The 18,706-nt window shown below is 38.1% G+C and overlaps 1 protein-coding gene across 1 annotated transcript in view; it reads left to right on the top strand.

Annotated features, from left to right (window-relative positions):
• GLI3 (GLI family zinc finger 3) overlaps window positions 1-18,706 on the top strand; it is a 293,739-nt gene that overhangs the window by 228,687 nt on the left and 46,346 nt on the right. The window contains 3 exon segments of the mRNA XM_042475934.1: window positions 3,127-3,343; window positions 5,085-5,201; window positions 7,489-7,629. Coding sequence (XP_042331868.1) covers window positions 3,127-3,343; window positions 5,085-5,201; window positions 7,489-7,629 — 475 coding nt within the window.

The following is an 18,706-nucleotide window of genomic DNA, read 5'->3' as shown; positions in this document are numbered from 1 at the left end:
CTCTCTCTCTCTTACTTTTCCTCTCAGGGACCAGATTATGAAATGGGTATAACCACAGTCTCTGGTTCATTAAAAAGCACTAAGCCTGCGTGTGGTGTGTTTTGTATAGAGTATAGTATTGTATAGACTCACCCACACGTGCACAATTGTAAAAAATATTTTACTAATCTCTTGCTGTTTAAATAGATCCGTGTTAGTCATAGGTTGTGAGCTTTTAAAGGGACTCTTTACATTTTATCACACTTGTCTTCTAAGGATTCAGGGTGAGGCAAAAGGGCACACCCCCACAACACCCCTAATTTATTAATAGAATATCATAAAAGAAGTTTAAACCAGTTGTAAATAACCACCACAGAAATAAGCCCATACCTGCTTTAAAATATAGAAATCATTTGCCCAATGTACTGTTAAGAAAATTCTTGCATTTATAATTTTAAAGTATGAAACATGCATATTGGCTTTTAATATAAACTTTTATTAATTCCCCTACAAAATTACATATGTAATACTTGCACTCAATGTTTATAAATTCTCCCCGTGTTGCCATTCACGTTATTATTTCATAAAGTAATAATATCCTTCTTCTCATCAGATTTTTCCTATTAATATGCTTCTCAATAAATATTATACTTTGTGACACTAATATTCCAAAGAATTATTTTTCTCAGCCCCATGCTTAAAAATAAAAATAAAGTGTAAATAAACCCCAATTCAAATCAGGGATGTCCCTTATATTTATGATATATTATATCAAGACAACGTAATTCTTCTTTTTTTCTTTCTTAAGCTCAATAAGCGATATATAGTAGGCTGTTACATCATTAAAAACCATTAGCTATTAACTTAATAATGGTCATAGATTCAATAACTTTTGATCATTTTTTCATCTAATAGTTTTTTTGTGGGATTTGTGCTGTGTGGCCATGTTCTAGCAGAGTTTCTTTCTGACTTTCCCAGCATTGTGGCGGCAAGATGCCAGCCACAGAGGCGGCGAAGCGTCAGAAGAAACTCTGCAGACATGGCCCACAGCCCGAAAACCCCAAAACTATGGAATTCCGGCATGAAAGCCTTCGACTTTACATTCAAATTAAGTTTTAACCCATATGTGCCACTTTCCCCCATTCAATTCCACAAAAGTAATAATTTTTTTCCCATACTTTCTTCCATTCATCTTTCTCAGCTTTCAGTTTGGTTGATAGGTATCAACTCCATCATTTCAACATTTTAATGACTATTAAAACTGCTTAATGGTGATCAATAAGGGTGCAGCCATAGGCATGGCATTAGATCTTTTGACAGCCCTCAGTATTAATTGGTAGACACCTCTGGACTTTTATAAGATTGCTCGTGAACATTTTTTCAACTCAAAACTCCTTCAAAGTCTAAGTATAAAACTTATACAGTTATTAATATTGTTTTATTTTAATTGTTACAATCTTTGCAAAAACTAATTGTGTCTTAAAGGGAGTGTTTGCCTGTTGGTGTATGTTCTAGATACGGGGGGGGGGGGGAAGTATCTTTTATTTCATACCAAGTGATCATCAATTCAGACTACAAAATAGGTGTCAGAATAGAAGAAATGCTAGGTGTACATCGTTAATCACTGAAGGAAAATTGTACATGTTATGGAGGATCTGTATTTAGAATTTGGAATAAAATGATTGAACTGTGCTTCCGAGTGGCTAATAATTAGGCTAAAATGTTTCAAACTGCAATGCCTCCCCCTCCCCCCCCCACACACATACCATTACCTTGCCTCCATTTCTGTGCTGTTGTGGCAGCTGTCTGCATGGGCATCCCACTGGGCTACCTGGTGCATCTGGCACCAGCTGCAGGGCACTCACTTCTGAGGTCAGAATGAGTTGCCCGGCTATGGTTATATGCATGGCACCTTGTTCTGATCTCAGAACAAGCAACCCACTGTAGCAGTGGATGTGCCAGGCTGTCCAGCAGGACTCCTGCGCAGACAGTGGGAACAACACAAAAATGGAGGGCTATGGATCTTCACAGAAGATCTGGAGCAACAGCTAAGGTTTTTTTGTTTTTTTTACTATATGGTAAGTGTTTTCTGATGTGGGACATGCAGGACAGTGTCTGGACTTCCCACACCAGAACTGTTTTTTTTAGGCTGTGCATTGTCGAAAGAGGACAATGCCAGAACAGGGCCCGTGCAGACAAGGCCTGAGTCAAAGAATTTTGGCTTAAGTGTTGCTTACAAATGAAGATATCAAACCAAAATATAGTACAGTCCTCCCTTCCCATATGCGGGGGATCCGTTCCAGACCCCCCTGCATGTGGGGAAAAGAGCGTATGCTCAAGCCCCATAAAAAATAATGGGGTGCGTGCTCGCAGCAGTGCACAAGGTATGCAGCACAAATACGCGTCCCATTATTTGTGAATAATGGCTGAATATCATAAAGCATTGTCTCCAAACTTCTTTTATGCAAATCCTGTTGATACACTAACACCATGGTCTATTGGGTGCATTTTCCCCATGGTTATACAGCAATGGCGAGGAAAGGTAGACAAAATTGTAGTTGTATAAGTGTGGACAGTGCAAATGTTGACAACTCTGAGCAGTCTATTTCTTCAGTTCTTGCTGTTGGATGTGGGGTGTCATTGGACTCTTAAATATTCAGGAATGACTGGCTGGGACAATGTCAGCAGACTTAGGCTCGAAACATACTCTCTCCCTGAAGGCAGGCACAGGGGAAATGGCTGCATGGTGCTGGCAGCCTTCCCCCTCAAACAGTGGTGACTTTGTCTGCTTTTTTCCCCTCTGACTGACACTGAGGTCTTTTTTCTCCTGCGGCTGTAATGCTGCTGTTGCTTACACTAAAGTAGTGTGTATTATAATATAACGTATAATAGAGGTAGTTTGAACAACTGATACTTATTTTCCTGATTTCTCAGTTTTGTTTTGTTTTTGGTTTTTGTTCAAATATATGTCCTACCCTCTCTCCCAGTCCCCACCCAAAAAAACATGGTTTCTGTACATCTAATGCCTCAGAATAGAAAGTGAATCCACTTTCCTTATTTTAAAGATGTGGGCATCACACATATTTTTGCCTGATTCTTTTATTGGTTTTATTTATTTCACCTCCCCTTACCTGACCCATAATGCAGCCCAGCTCTGAGTTTCACATACCCTCCCACACCAGTATCCCTCCAGCAGATGCACCAACAAATCATCAGTCGCCAGCAAAGTTTGGGCTCAGCCTTTGGTCACAGTCCTCCACTCATCCATCCTGCTCCAACCTTTCCTACCCAGAGGCCTATTCCTGGCATTCCTAGCATCTTGAATCCTGTCCAGATGAGTTCGGGTCCATCGGAGTCTACACAGGTAAGGTAACATAGGCTTTGTACTGTGTTAATTCATTTTTTTAAAGCCAACTACTTTGTCATGTTAGCGATTAATCACTCCAACCACTCAACAGATTGGTTAACAAGTAGCTTGGGGCAGCAGTATATGCAATCTTTTATTATAAATTACTTAGGAGTGTATCATGGCTTCACACTGACAAAGTGTTTTCAATCCCCATAAATATTTCAGCTTTGAATCTTACTGTTTGAGACGATTCAAGCAAAGAGCATGCGAAGCAGTAATAATATGCTAAAATAAAAGAATTCAAATTATGAAGTGAGAAAACTTCCAATGACTGTAATGACCCTAAAGTGTAACCAAAGACTGAAATCCAGGGAAGCTGATGCATCCATGGAAGCACTTTCAATGAAACAATAGTCATTTCCCGCTTCTGGTTCCATACTGTTATGTCACAATGAATGCTGTTACAGAGGAACCACTCACTTTTGGGAGCACTTGGCTGGTGTGTGTGTGTGTGTGTGTGTGTGTGTGTGTGTGTGTGTGTAAGGGCCTACGTTATATATGGGGGTACTTGAAACACCCCCAGTGTGTGCCAACATTATCTAGAACCCTTAGAATGCCACCCATATTTATTAAGTTCTGCTCCCAAGATCTTAAGGATTTTGCATGTTGGAATTCTTAATATCCTGATGCACTTGGACAGATACATTAAAGTTCTTTGAGAATTGTAAGATTGTGATGCCATTAGAAAATCTAATTCAGATATTTAGTTTTAAGTACAGTGGCATCACGTCAACATAGCAAAGTGATAAATTATTCCCCAATCCTCAGAATTAAGGGACTTCTCACAGTGATAAGCATAGTGATGGTGTCTAGCCATCTGGTGTGGAGGATTGGCCATTTTTTTTTCTAATATGCCAGGGACCAGCACCATTTTGAGGGCCATTGACTACATCTGTTTCTTTCTTTCCTGAAAACTCTCCATGGATCATCAGCCAATGGCTCATGGACCAGCATCTATCCAGAGAACACTACTTTAAGTAGTGCTAGTCTAGGACATTGGCTTGTCTATCAGTGCATGTAGGTATGCAAGAAGAAAAGAAGGAATAACCAAGAGGCATGCAATGCATTAATGTAAATGTTATCTTTCAAAGAACACCTGTTGCCATTTTTAGTTTTTTTTAAAAAAAAAATCTCCACAATGAAATCTCTCTATATAATAAAAGCATAGCATCCAGACAACTGAAAGTTGTCAGGTGTGAAATAGTGATACAGATTTGCAATATAGTTGTGATAATTCTATATCTGTAAATAAGAAAATATTTAAATTTGGCGCCCAGATCATTGTTAATATGAAATAATATAAGAAAGCACATTTTCTCCTGTGTCCACAGTCACAGAGTGTTTCCTTCAGCAGGGTTGAAGGAAACATCAATGATATTTATTCAGAATTGGTTTCTCAAAAGTTAAAAGCATTTTAAAATCACTGACGTTTGTAATACAGCTTTACTGAAGCAAACACTCCTTTGCTCTCACTGTCTTACATAGGCTCATCTTGCATTTTATGATTCCTCTAATGAAGAGGAAATATTAGAAAGACTGATTTAATCCCAGAAAGGTGAATTCAGAAAATACACTACCAGACACTTACACCTAGGTGACAAAATAAAGTTGCTCAGAAGAGTCTGCATATATCTGTGTTTAAAGGAATGTATTTGAGTCTCTGTCTCATTATGTCTTTTGTGGTATGGCTGTGTAGCAGAGCAAACCCACAAGTGAATCTGCGGTGAGCAGCACAGGGGACCCGATGCATAACAAACGTTCAAAGATAAAACCTGATGATGACCTCCCCAGCCCAGGTGCAGGAAACATGCAGGTAAAATGTCCTGGTAAACAGAATCTTTATTCTTTTATTCCTTAATCAGTCACAACTTTTTGACACATGGTTCTCCGGACCTACTGTGGCTATGGCCTCAGTGCACAGCACTGTGCACTTATTCCTCATCCTTCGAACATATGTACTGTATAAAATTAAACACAGGCACCTATTGTTTGCTCAGCCATGATCAGCTGAGCCATGCAGTTTTGGACCCAGAACGCAGTAATCATTAATCTAATAATAGTCTAGTATTGTTGTTGTTGTTGTTGTTATTATTATTATTATTATAGAACACCCCAAAACAAGGTTGAAAACTACCTCTTCTAGAACATTTTCTGTGATGGCCCCTAGACTTTGGAATAATTTACTGGAAGAGGTCTGTCTTATCACTTCCTTAGAAGCCTTCAAAAAGGCACTGAAGACGGATCTCTTCTGGCGGGCCTATCCAACTGATCTCCTCTAATCTCATTTGTACATTTGAATATATGACTCGATCCTTACGGCTGAGCAACACTGTAACAACTTTCTCCTTTTCCCTTTTATTTTTATTTCTTTGATTGATGTTTTTGAATTATGTATGTATTTTAAGATGTTTTTACTATTGTAATCCCACTTCGATCCGAAGGGAGAAGCGGGAAATATAAATTATTATTATTATTATTATTATTATTATTATTATTATTACTTAATGCTGGTCATTTTAAAAAAAAATAGATTTGGGAAATAAATTCAGCTTGTTCAAGTTCTGATTAAAGTCCCCTTAAATATTCAGGTTTGTAGTTGGGATATACTCCTGAATTCAGCCATGAACCTGGATGGCAATAACTACAAGTGTGTTTGCACAACTAAGGCTAGTGAGCCAACTGTGCCGCTCCCTGGAGATACCAGATTGGCCACATACTACACCTTAGTTACATTGAACTAATATAATGTGCACAGCATAGGACTGTCTTTGAAAAATGTTTAGATACTTCAACTGGCTCAGATTGTTGAACTGTTGATCAGGGCTGGTTTCAAGAAACTTACATCCCATTTCTTACCTCACTGTTTACCAGTGTGCTTTCACGCCCAAAGAGCTGATTATTCAGAGTGCTGGTTATGAATTGTAAAACCCTATCCAGCTTGAAACCAGACTATTTGAATATCTCACTCGTATAAGTATGTCTAAGTTTTAAGTTTACAATGTGGTTTGTTTTTTTTAGTTTTAAGATTCATTGCCACCACCACTGGTGGCATGTTTAATGGGCATGCAAAAGAGAGCTAGTTTAGTGGCTTTTTCCAGGTTCTGGTGCTCCCTTCCAAATAAGGCTAGGCTGGTTCTCTCTTTCCTATCTTTCTAAGAACATACAAAGCTATTTTTATTCAGAGAGACATTTAGCATTTAAACTGATTTCTTGCTGAAGGGGAATTAAAGAGGCTGGATTCTATTTATTTCTTCTCATTCACTGCTGTTAATTGATTTGTTTTAATGTCTTCATTAAAACATTGATGTTTTCTGTTTTATATATATTTATCATTGTTAGCCAAATGGTGCATCATTTTTGGTGGAGAGACAGTATATAAAGCAAATAAATAAATGAATTATTGAGTTGGCTACATTCACATCTTTTCAGTAAGTCATCTTTTTGTTTCATTCTGAGATAGGGATGGCCAAACGTTCTATAAGTACAGAGTTTCCAGAGATAATCAATGTTGATCAGCCATGATCACATAAGCACTTGCTGAGAAAGGACAGCAAACTCCTGGTATATTTAAAAGCAAAGGCTCAGGGAGTGGAATCCATGTTAGCCTAACTTCTTCAACCCCTTGCCATATAGAGAACATTTGCTTTTACCTGATGATTGCTTATCACAATTCCTCATGTACAGCATCATCTACACCTAAGAGGACTGTCCTGATAGCCTGGTCATTTAGGTTTAAAGCCTGTCTTATCCATCAGGCTTTGACTAGCAGGATTTCCATAACAATTCTAGAATGGTCTTTTGTCATCTTCTTTTCAGAAGTCAGGAATTGAGACTTGCCTGCATGGAAGTGCTAACAGTTAAATGTAGGCATTGAACCCCCATGCAAAACAACAAATATATCCATCACCTTTTTCCAAAAGAAGGTAGGGGGGAAATGGAGGAAGGTCTTCAAATGCCATTTATTTTCCCTTCTTTGTTTTACATGGTTAATTTTACCTAAAAGGATATATTGAGCTTTCTGTTACATTTTTGAGCCAGGTGCGGCTTTTCTCTTCTTTTTTACTCATTAACACCCCTTCTTTTTTTTTTTTAACATCCAGGAACCACCCGAAGGAATGACCTTAGTAAAAGAAGAAGGGGACAAAGATGAAAGCAAGCAAGAGCCTGAAGTGGTCTACGAGACAAACTGCCATTGGGAAGGCTGTTCACGAGAGTTCGACACACAGGAACAGCTAGTGCATGTAAGTTAATGGCATGGTTTGAAAACTGTGACCTTTTCTGCAGGGTCAGGTTCTTTGACTCTTTGCTGAGTCAAGTTTCTTTGCAAACAGCATTGCAGACTGGAGAGAGGTTTATGAGTTTTTGCGAATAAAGCAAAACTCTGAGCTGTAGTGTTTGACCTGTTCAGTCAGCTAAAGCTTAGTGTAAAATTCAATAAAGTCTTCAACAGAAAGTGTAATGGCTCTGATCCTGTAAGCCACAAAATACTATTTTGAATCAGAGTCTTTGATAGTTATTGAGTAATAGTAAGCTGGACATGAGTTATTATTAACCTCTTGCCAAGTATGATTTCCCCCCACTGCCTTCAAATGGGACTGTAACAAAAGAAAAGGGAGACAGAGAAATTTCCCCTCACAATCTTAAAGGATTTGTGGAGCATTTATTATATCAGTTTTCTGTTGTGGGTATAAGCTGAAGTGGATTACTTGGCAGAATAAGAAGACATTGTGTTACTACAATTCCCATGAATAAAGGCAAAATTGTTGGGCATTACTGGCAGGAAAGGAAGTAGCTACTAGTGGATCATATGTTTCCTGTGTTCCTAGCATCTCTTATCATATCTATTTCATAATGGACAGTAAAACTTACGTGATCATAGATGTACATATTGTAAGTTGACTAACAGAATGACTTTTCAGGATATGTAGATATAGACTTTCCATTTTGGGGACATTTGCAAGCAAAAGCTGATCACTCTACCTTTAGTCACCTGCGTCTATCCACTTCTGTTTCTCATGATTTGTAGATATTCATCATACTTTCCAGGGATGGTATGCATTCATCTCTGCTCATCAACATTCATTGGTTTGGGATATTGTCTGTGACATATGCAATATAATCTGAGTTTATGGGTAAGAGCTTCCTGGTAACTACTAGGAACTACTCTAAGGTGATTACTACACATCAGAATTACAGTTGGAAAATAGCACCTTTGGTGATACTTATTGCACAACATCACCTCCAACCTGTAGCTGCTGTGTTTCTCAAGTGTGGTTAGGGCGTCCCTTTTCATTGGTGGGGGAACCTGTCAAAAAGCTCCCAATCATCTATTTCTTTTGTCTTCTTTTTCTTTTTAACTTAATTTGCATTAGCATAACCTCAGAATTGCATTAAAAAGTAATTTTTTTTTAAAAAAAAAATTTAAGCCCTGAAAAGCATACTGTATGGGGCATAGGGTACGGAGGCAAGCATAAGAGGAAGTGCTGAAGAGAACGCAGTGGCAGAAATAGTTGTGGTGTTGCCTAGACATGTGATAATGGCTGCTCTCAAACTGGTTTCTATCTTCATTAACTAGTGCAGTTGTGGTGGAAACGGGACACATGTGGTAATGTCCCAAATTAAAACTACACTCCTGTACATATTTACATAGGAGCAAGACTAAATGTGCTCTGAGTAGACATGGACAGGATTGTGCAATTATTTATCTGGATATACGTTCAATGTACTTAATAATTTCTCGAAAGCTTTATTGTAGCCTAAACTTTATCTAGCATGAAAATCAAGCAACAGAATCTTTTTAAAATTATCTGTACAAGTCATTTATTTTACTGATTTGCTGGAATGATATGATATGGAATGTATCAGTGTGTTACATTTATATCCCTTGTTTTCTACGTACCAACTCAGTTTCACTGCCTGTGATTTTTAGCCAACTAAGAATTTTAATAGGCCCCGAAGTTGTTGGCTGGCTTTACACCCATTTTTGGTAAGTGTAAAATTCATCAGCAAGGCTCATCTTAGTCTTGATCACAGCCTGTAACTGCCTTGAAAACATTTTGGAGTCAAGAGGAGCATAAAAATGTATAATTTTTATTCATTTTAAAAAATCATTTATTTAAAAAAAATTGAAAATAAGAGTGAATATTTTCCCACCTTCAAAAAGGGGATCCCAACAATTACTGCCCAGGTAGTCCGACATCAAAATCAGGAAAGATTTTAGCGCAGATCATTAAACGGGGTGTCTGTGAACATTTAGAAGGGAATGCCATAAGCACAAAAAGTCAACATGGATTTCTCAAAAACAAATCAGGCCAGACTGATCTGACTTCTTTTTTTTTTTTGATAAAATTAGTAGCTTGGTAGATGAAGGGCATGCTGCGGATATAGCATATCTTGATTTAGTAAGGCCTTTAACAAGATTCCCCCATGACATTCTTGCAAACAAGCTAGTAAAATCTGGGCTAGACAATGTAACTATAGGTGGATTTGTAATTGGTTGACGAGCCAAACCCAAAGGGTGCTCAACAATGCCTCCTCTTCATCTAGGAGAGAAGTGATCATTGGGGTGCCACAGGGTTCTGTCCTGGGCTCAGTGCTATTCAACATCTTTATCAATTATTTGGATGAGAGAATAGGGGGCATGCTAATCACATTTTCTGATGACACCAAATTAGGAGGAGTAGCTAATATTCCAGAGGAGAGAATCAAAATGACCTTAATAGATCAGAAAGCTGGGCCAAAACAAAAAGAACAGAGAGAAATGTAAGTTACTGCATTTAGACAGAACAAAATGAAATGCATAGATATAGATTGAGGAACACCTGGCTTAACAAGACTACATGTGAAAGGGATCTAGGAGTCCTAGTAGACCATCAATTGAACATGAGTCAACAGTGTGATGCCCAAAAGGCCAATGTGATTATAGGCTGCATCAACAGACGTACAGCGTGCCCGTGTCATATGCAGGCGCGCCTTACGCGGCTTGAGCATACGCGCTCAAGCCACGGGGGGGGCGGAAGGGGCGGCGCATCCCATTCAATTGAATGGGCGTGCGCGCCCGTTGCGCCCCGCGCACCACCGCACCACCGTGCACGAGCTCCATTGTTTACAATGGGGCTTGAGCATAGGCGGAATTCGCCTTACGCGGCAGGATCCGGAACGGATCCCCCGCATAAGGCGAGGGCCCACTGTATAGTATGTAGATCAAGGGAAGTAATAGTTCCACTGTATTCTGGAAGGGGGTCATACCACCCAAAATTGTTTAGTAGGTTGGTTGGTTCCCTCCTTTGTCTCAACCCAGTGTCTCAAGGTGGTTTACAGAATTTCATATAGATAAAAACTCACATAAATAAAAAAGAAATACATAAAGTTAAAATATAATTACACCATCAGTGCAATTAAAAACAATTTAACATGTATCTGTTTAAAAGCAAAAAATATTGCAGTCCTTTTAAAATCAATGTTACAGACTCTTATATGTTTACTGAAACACTAGTTCATTGCCTGAGACTGTAACAGTGGCTTTACAAACTGTTCTGTAAAAGCCGGCCAGTTCTTTAATATGATGGGTTATCTTCTATCACTCTTCTTCTGGACTGGATAGATATCACCAAAGCTTCCTGGAAAAGAAATTGTCCTCTTAAGTGCATCCTCGCCAGTGTGCAAAGGTTCTGTGATAGATCACATAACCCAGCATATTAAAAGTTACCAAAACACAAAGTGTTTTAGAGTTTGCTGCATTAACAAATTAACTGGGTTGTGCAAACTGCCATGCTACCACTGACTGGGATGCCAGTAGTGTAAGCTATGATGTTTCTCAGCCACTGACAGGATATTTCAGAACCATTTCAGGTTATGCTACAGTTAACATTTTTAAAGATTGGAGCATTGACATTGATCATCCAGACAGAAGCAAGGAGTGGTTTTATTCATTGCTTTCCCATGGCCCATGGCTCTTAAGCTGTATTCAAAAAAGGCAGACAGAGCCAGCATTTATCACTTCCTACTGTATACATATCCATACCTTCCCTTCCTGTAAGAAGTTGAATAAAATAATATACAAACCCATACACGAACAATCAGAACTCTTAGAAGATTTTAACACTGTAGTAATTTTCCACTGTTGAGGTTTACTTTCCAGTGTATATGCCATTTAGGACTTAGCTCAGTTAAAATGTTCATGATGCATGCTGTAAGAGGCAATGTGTTAAACTATTCAGATGGTTTGCCTTATTTATAGTGCCTATCTATCCTTTTCCTCTACCTCCACCTCCGCCCCTGCCACCAGCCTCCCTCTCCTTTACAGTTAATAGAAAGATTCATGATTCTTCATGGTTGTCTATCTAGTGTCTGACAGCGCTGACTCCCTTTGCTAAAGCAACTCACTATCTATAATTGATATCCTTCTAAGGAATGGGGTGCTGACTGCAATTGAAGGGCTTTGCTGAAAGCTCTTAAATCCTGACAAGTTCTGCCCTTGTTCTGGTTCAGTCGCTGAGCTACACTGCTGGAATTCCAGGGTTATTTGAACTTTGTGCAAAAGTGATGCATGTGTTTCACATTAGCAAATCACAAAGTTGGAGAGCAGAACTATGACCTGGACTGCTGGGTTTCCTGCCAGTCTCATTTACAATGCACGGAACTCCTAAAAAGATTGTCTACTTATATTACTATTTGGAAATCTTTCTTTCTTTCTTTCTTTCTTTCTTTCTTTTATATGAAGTAAAAAAGAACCCAGTAACAACAAAAAAGATTTTATTTATTTTCATATTCTCTTTGCTACTGGGCCCCTTATCATTCAGCTCTTTAATTAATTTCTCAGCCCACAAGATATAATTGGGCTGAGCAGTGTGCAAGTTTCTTTTAAATATGTGATAAATTTACTTCAGCACCCAGAAGCAAAAAAGATACTGCATTTCCCACCCCGTTTTTTAAGTCTTTTTCTCAGTGAACTTCAGCTGCTTCCCCAGCTATCTTTTAAATTACAAGCAAGACAAAAATTACTGGAGAGAGGGAAGGTTAGACATCAAGATAAATGGTTGTTTAGGAAAATCAACCCCAGAAGGAAAAGACTGAAGTTATTGTTAAGTATGAATACAATGGCAATCAGAGAACTGAAACATTCCCTTATTTGTTTGCTATTTCTATGAAATGTTAGTAGTAACAAATATTTGTATGTAAAAATCCCCTTATATTTTGCTATTAAGTGAGATGCTAAATTTTCAGTTGTTTTTGCCTTATAATTTTAGTTTTGTAGTTTTATAATTTTATAGAAGAAAATTCATTATTTTGATGAGAGCTTGGTTGCATAGTAGTTAAGAAAAATACAACAAAAATGACGTGGTAAAACTGTGTGTGTGTGTTTGAAACTGTTTTAGATGTTTTTAGTGTTCTAGCTATTTTAATCTTGTTTTTAATAATGTTGGCATTCAAGTCCTTTTTAACTTTTGTAAATTAATATTTTAGTTGGCTCTTTCTAAAATTACTGTAAGCCACCTTGCATCCCATTTTGGGGAAAAGGCCAGATATATTGTAAGTGTAATAAATAAATAAATGCAACTATATTTTTAAGGGTTTACATTCCTGAGGTATCTTAAACAAAGAGAAGGAACATCCTCAAAACAATTCATATTGTATTTTGTTTCATGAAAATGATGGTTCCAGATGGTGATGTATATTTCTATCTGTATCAGACACATCCACTGCATTAAGTGTAGAGTGGACAAGCATTTCAGAGTGCACCATGGATTACACACTGATGGTCTATTCCTCCTCCTCCTCCTTCTACTTCTTCCTTTACCCACCTCTCCCCATAAATTGAGGAGGGTAATAACCACAAATCAACAATGTACAACATGAATTAAAAACACATTAATTAAAACATGCAACAGTTTAAAAGGACAAATAAGATGTACATATTTTAAAACAATCCCCATTTAAAATTCATCACCAGTTTAAAAATCATCTATATAAGCCTGTTGGAAGAGACTGGTCTTCAGTGCTGTTTTAAATTCAGATAACATATTCAGCTGTCAAATATCCTCTGGCAGTCCATTCCACAGTCTAGGGATCTAGGGGTGGCTGAAGAAAAAAAACCTTATGGCTGACAGTTGCCAACCAAGACCTGGCAGACTAGAGTAAATGTTAACCAGAGGACCTGATGTATGGAGTGGATTATATGGGAGGAGGTGACCCTGTAGGTAACCTGGACCCAAACCACGTAGGGCTTTAAAGGTAAGACCAATAATTTGTACCTTGCCTGGAAACTAAAAGCCCCCCGTCCCCGAGAATATTCCCACTGACTGTGCATCCCCTTTGGATTCAATGTGAAAGCTCCCTGGTCTGTCACAGCTGTGTCTTCATGGAAGTTTGTGAAACCAAATAATTTGGTAAATCTTGCAGTCCTATTTTATACCCTTTTAAAAAACATCAGTAATTGCCAAAGCAACAGTATTTTATTGTACAATATTAGTAACTGTGATGCTGTTTTTGTTTAAAAAATTGATTTTCTTGGACTGAAATTTGATTAGCAGAAAGGTGCAGCATCAGGCTTTTGCAGGTTAACCCTTTCCACCAACTACTGAGTATGATCTAAGCTCTTGATTACCATTGGCTTTGCTGTACCAAGCTCAGCCTGATTGGCTATGTGATAGTTACTTCAGGATTGTTTAATAATCACTGTGATATGCATATATCAATAAAAGTTACATGTTTTGTTGCATAAGAAAAAGAGTTCTTAATTTTCATCTTACTGAATCTTCTTAGGATAAGAAATTGAAGAAAAAATTTGTGCATTCGGGTTACATAAGGAAAAGATATTGTAGACATATAGGGCATAGAAAGAGGTAAACAGTGAGAAGCACTTTCTGGAGAGAGAGAAGTATAAATGGAGCATCTCTCTCTGGCTGGTTACAGACCGCCGCTTTGCAGTGCTCTGCCGCCGCCGCCGGTTAGCAGGGGAGCCGGAGCCTCCACACGGCGCGGCTCCTGTGCGGACCAAAAAAGAAGCTCCAAAATGGAGCTTCTTTTAGAGTCGCGTTTGCGACGTAGCGAGGTGCCAGGGGCGCACTCGCTACGTCACAAAGGACGCGACGCGTACGGAAGCTCAGCGTCTGATACGCAAAGATGGCGCCGGCCATGTAGAAGGGCCGGCGCCATCTTGTACGGACGGAGTCCGTATTAGGCCCAGGGACGTCTAGAAGAGACGCCCCTTTTTTAAAATGGGACGTCCTCCGGACGTCCCAAATGCCGGTTTGTAACCAGCCACTGTCTCTCACTCTGTTCCCCTCCCTCCCTCTCCAGCACAGAGAGCACTTTCACTTCTTATTTAGGTTTTGTAGAGAATCATGAATATAATATAATATAATATAATTAATATAATAGCAGTGAAAGGAAGGACACATCTTTGTCTCAGCTTTGGGAAAGAAAAGGTGGAGAATCTTAGGCTTTATATTTACATACATTTACCTTGATTGGAATATAGGTACACCACGCTGAACTCACAGGAATACAGCGACCTGATTATCAGTTTTGCCTGGTCTGTTTCTGTACCATATTTGTATGTTGTTGCACAAAGCAAAGTCAACAATCCCCCACAACAAATCTGCCTCCTTTTTGTCTGTCTCCTTCTCATTCTTTTTGTTCACACAGCATGCTGTAACATGGAATGTTTTTGTTAAAATATATAGAAGAAAATTATATCCCAGACCTCTAACCCTCATCAAAAGTAACTGCTTAAGTGTTCTTGGTCTCAAGGGTAAGTAATTCCAGATGCACCTCATGGTTGCTTCACAGCTGTTTTACATATGTAGCCTGCCATGCCAGTAACCTCCTGGCACTTTCTCTGTCCCCTTTTCAGACTGCATCTTTTCTCATCAAGGCAAGTCAAGAATGTGTTTGTAGTGAATATGCCTTTCATGGCCTTCAGAGACATTTTGCATAACTACTGCCAAATTATGTTGCTCACTGAGCAGGTAACGTAAAAAGAACAACTAAGTCAAAGGAAAAACAGTCACTGACATTGAATAAAGTCCTGTTCTTGGAAACATACTCTGTCAAAACTTTTGCATCTTTTTCTTAAAGACATTTGGCATGCTTTGCTTCATTTGATTTTGGTACTCTTGTAGGGAAAGAACTGACTTAAACAGCTATTTAATGCATTTTGTCTGGTTCTGCTCCAGCAGGTTTAGAAAAATAAATAAACAAATGCTCTTGTGCATTGCACAGCCCTTTTCAAAGAACAGTTAGTAATATCTATTTTAAAAATGTTCATTAGACAAAGTTTTGTGGACTATGCCTTTGACAAACTGTAGCAGTTTTTAGACATGGAAAGTAAGGAGGCAGCATTTCCATGTTTGTAGATACGTTGAGAAGCTTGCATTTTTGAAGTTGTTTTCGTAAGTTTTTTTACTTAATGGTGCAGTGACTGTTTTGAGATGTCCACTCAAAAACTGGCAGGTTAGCCAAATGTGCTGTGTAACAATCTGATGCTTCCAAATTGAGATTTTTTTAGAAGCCGTGCTACTTCTTAAAGTAATGAGAGGTTCAGTTTAAAAGGTATGCTGGGCATATAAATGAAACTTACCCATGCAGGGATAAATGCAGCTGGCATCAAACATAAATCAAGTCACACATTTCATGTGAGTGTCATGTTAGAATGCCAGAAATGCATGAACTTGATATATGCCATTCTGATGTCCTAATACTGCAGGTGTAGACCAAACTGAATGTGAAAGGGTCAAGCGAATCTTTCATATACACACATTTTTATTGAGTCTTATTCTAGCTCATGCTAGAATATATACACACCCATTACAGAACATGGATGATTTTTAACAATATTTTTTAAGTTCAGAGTGTCCGGAAGTACACTGGTGCCTCGGGATACGAAATGATCGGGTTACGAAATTTCCGGGATACGAAAAAGTTGGATTGGCAAAAACTGTTTCGGGTTACGAAATATTTTTCGGGTTACGAAATTCATTTCGGCGCGAAATTCAAATGCTGCAAAGTGCAGCTATAGGCTTTCCAGTGCTAACGGAAAAGTGTTTCGGGTTACAAAATTTTCGGGTTACAAAAGGAATGGCGGAACGAATTAATTTCGTAACCCGAGGCACCAGTGTAAAACTCTTAAGAGTTTACCTCCTCTCACAAATAGAAAAAATGCAAACAAAATGCAAAACTTGTTATGCTTTAAGACTTTCTTTAGCAGTAGCTGTAATTTCTTTAACATTGACCTGAAGCCACTTACCTGTCCCAGTAACATTAGGCACATTGAATCAATAGGAATTTCGCTAATTTGTACTTACATAAGTTGCACTGAGTCAATGAGTCTACTCCAGTTTGGATTAATAATTGCATTTAGATCAGAATTAACATTTGCAGGTCAGTGATTCTAAAAGTCAATTGCTCTCATCTAGGAGAATAGGGAAAAAATACCCAGAGCTACTTAGGTGTTTACGGTGGTTTACTGATTTTTAAAAAGAAAACAACAGAGGATACCCCTTTACAATTTAAAAAAGAGTAGAGTGTCTTCTTCATCAACTATCTCGGATTCCACAAAAAACTATTCTGAATTTCCACTGGGGGAGAAATGGGAATTTCTTTGAGATAGAAGGCTCTCAAGTTAACTTTTTTAAAAATATATTTTATTGTATAAAATTCAAAATTAAGAACAAACAGACACAAAAAGACATTTACCATTAACATATGCAAACATATAACAAAAAAGACAGGAAAAAAACTTACTTCCTAGCTGTGGCTATGAACGCGTTAATGCATTTTCCCCTTATTATTATCTCTTTTAAATATCTTTCACTATTATCTAGAGAGAGTCCTCTTTTAACCCTTCCATTCATGTGTCGAGTTTACTTCACTGTGTCTCATCCAATATTTTCTATCTTATCAATCCTGTCTATAGTTCAAGTTAACTTTGACATCCTTACTGAAGTATTACAGACAGAACAGTGTTTCTAATAAACCAGTATCCCAACACATAGTTAAAAATTATATTAAAACATTTATACAACACCCAGCTTTGAACCCAAGGTAGCTTAAGAACACATAACCTGAACAGCCTTTTTAGCTTCACAGAGAGGGTTATATTGATGCAATATTATGTATATACAGAACTGCAGTCACAACTGCCTAAATACCCTGAAGACACCAGATCCTTTCTAATCTTGGAAGCTAAGCAACCTTCATTACTACTTCGATGTGAGACCACCAAAGAATAACAGGTGCTGTAGGCTCTGTTTCAGAGGAAGGAACTGGCAAACCACCTTGCCTAAGAAAACCCTATGAAATTCACGAGGTTACCATAAATCGACAGGCAACTTGAAGGCACATGCACACACTGAGGACATCCAGGGGTAGCGTGTTGGCCATTTAGCAAATTCAATCAAAAATCCACCCAAGAGTGATACTTTTATTGGCCAACCAAAATACACAATATACACATTGCAAGCTTTTGAAGCTTCACTGGCTTCTTCATCAGGCAAGGTGTTACAAACCAAACAGGAGGGAGGGAAAACTGAAGATGTTAAACATAGGCCTGCATTGTGCTGTTTCTGTTCTTAGTTAAGATGTACATGTATATTGTGCATTTTGGTTGGCCAATAAAGGTTTCACTGTTTGGTGGATTTTTGATTGAACACACACATAATATTTGCTATTTGCCAAAATTGATTTTGCTTCCCTTTCAGTCTGCAAGTACTTAAGAAATAGACTCCTCCCAAATACCATCTTGAATAGAAAGCATATTGTTTATATTTTCGTTGGTTTTATTTAAAATTATAATTTCTGAGACTGGAGAATAGAGTGAGTAGAATGGCTGGAAAAGAATATAATTGTTTCTTTTTGTTTGGAAGGGTTGATCGTTTATTCATTAATGTTGACTTGCTTGCCTTTGAATTTGCAACATGAAAACAGCCACTAGGAATGTTATACATTAAGGACCAAATTACCACATTTGCTCTTAAAAGGTTAGATTAGTCAGCAGACTTAAACATTTGGTATTTCCTATCATAGGCACTATGCCTTATGCAGTATCAGTTTGCTTTGTGTAAAAACTAAGGACACATGCAGCTTTCAAATTCTTTCCAAGTCTCTTTGAAATATGTGGGAGTGTGCAAGAAGTTCTGTGCAAGAATAATCTGTAACAGACAAATTCAATTTCACTATGTGGGGCTGTTGCCCTTCCTCAGTTTATTTTAATAGTGCTTCTGTGGAAGAGAATTTCCATTGAATTTTACCTGACAGATGTTTTTATAAACGTTTATAAAAATAATGGTGTAAATGAGAATAGATCAAGAACTATGT

The sequence above is a fragment of the Sceloporus undulatus genome, chromosome 6, assembly GCF_019175285.1.
Source record: "Sceloporus undulatus isolate JIND9_A2432 ecotype Alabama chromosome 6, SceUnd_v1.1, whole genome shotgun sequence".
NCBI classification, from domain to species: Eukaryota; Metazoa; Chordata; class Lepidosauria; order Squamata; family Phrynosomatidae; genus Sceloporus; species Sceloporus undulatus.
This window is presented reverse-complemented; position numbering and strand designations above follow the sequence as displayed.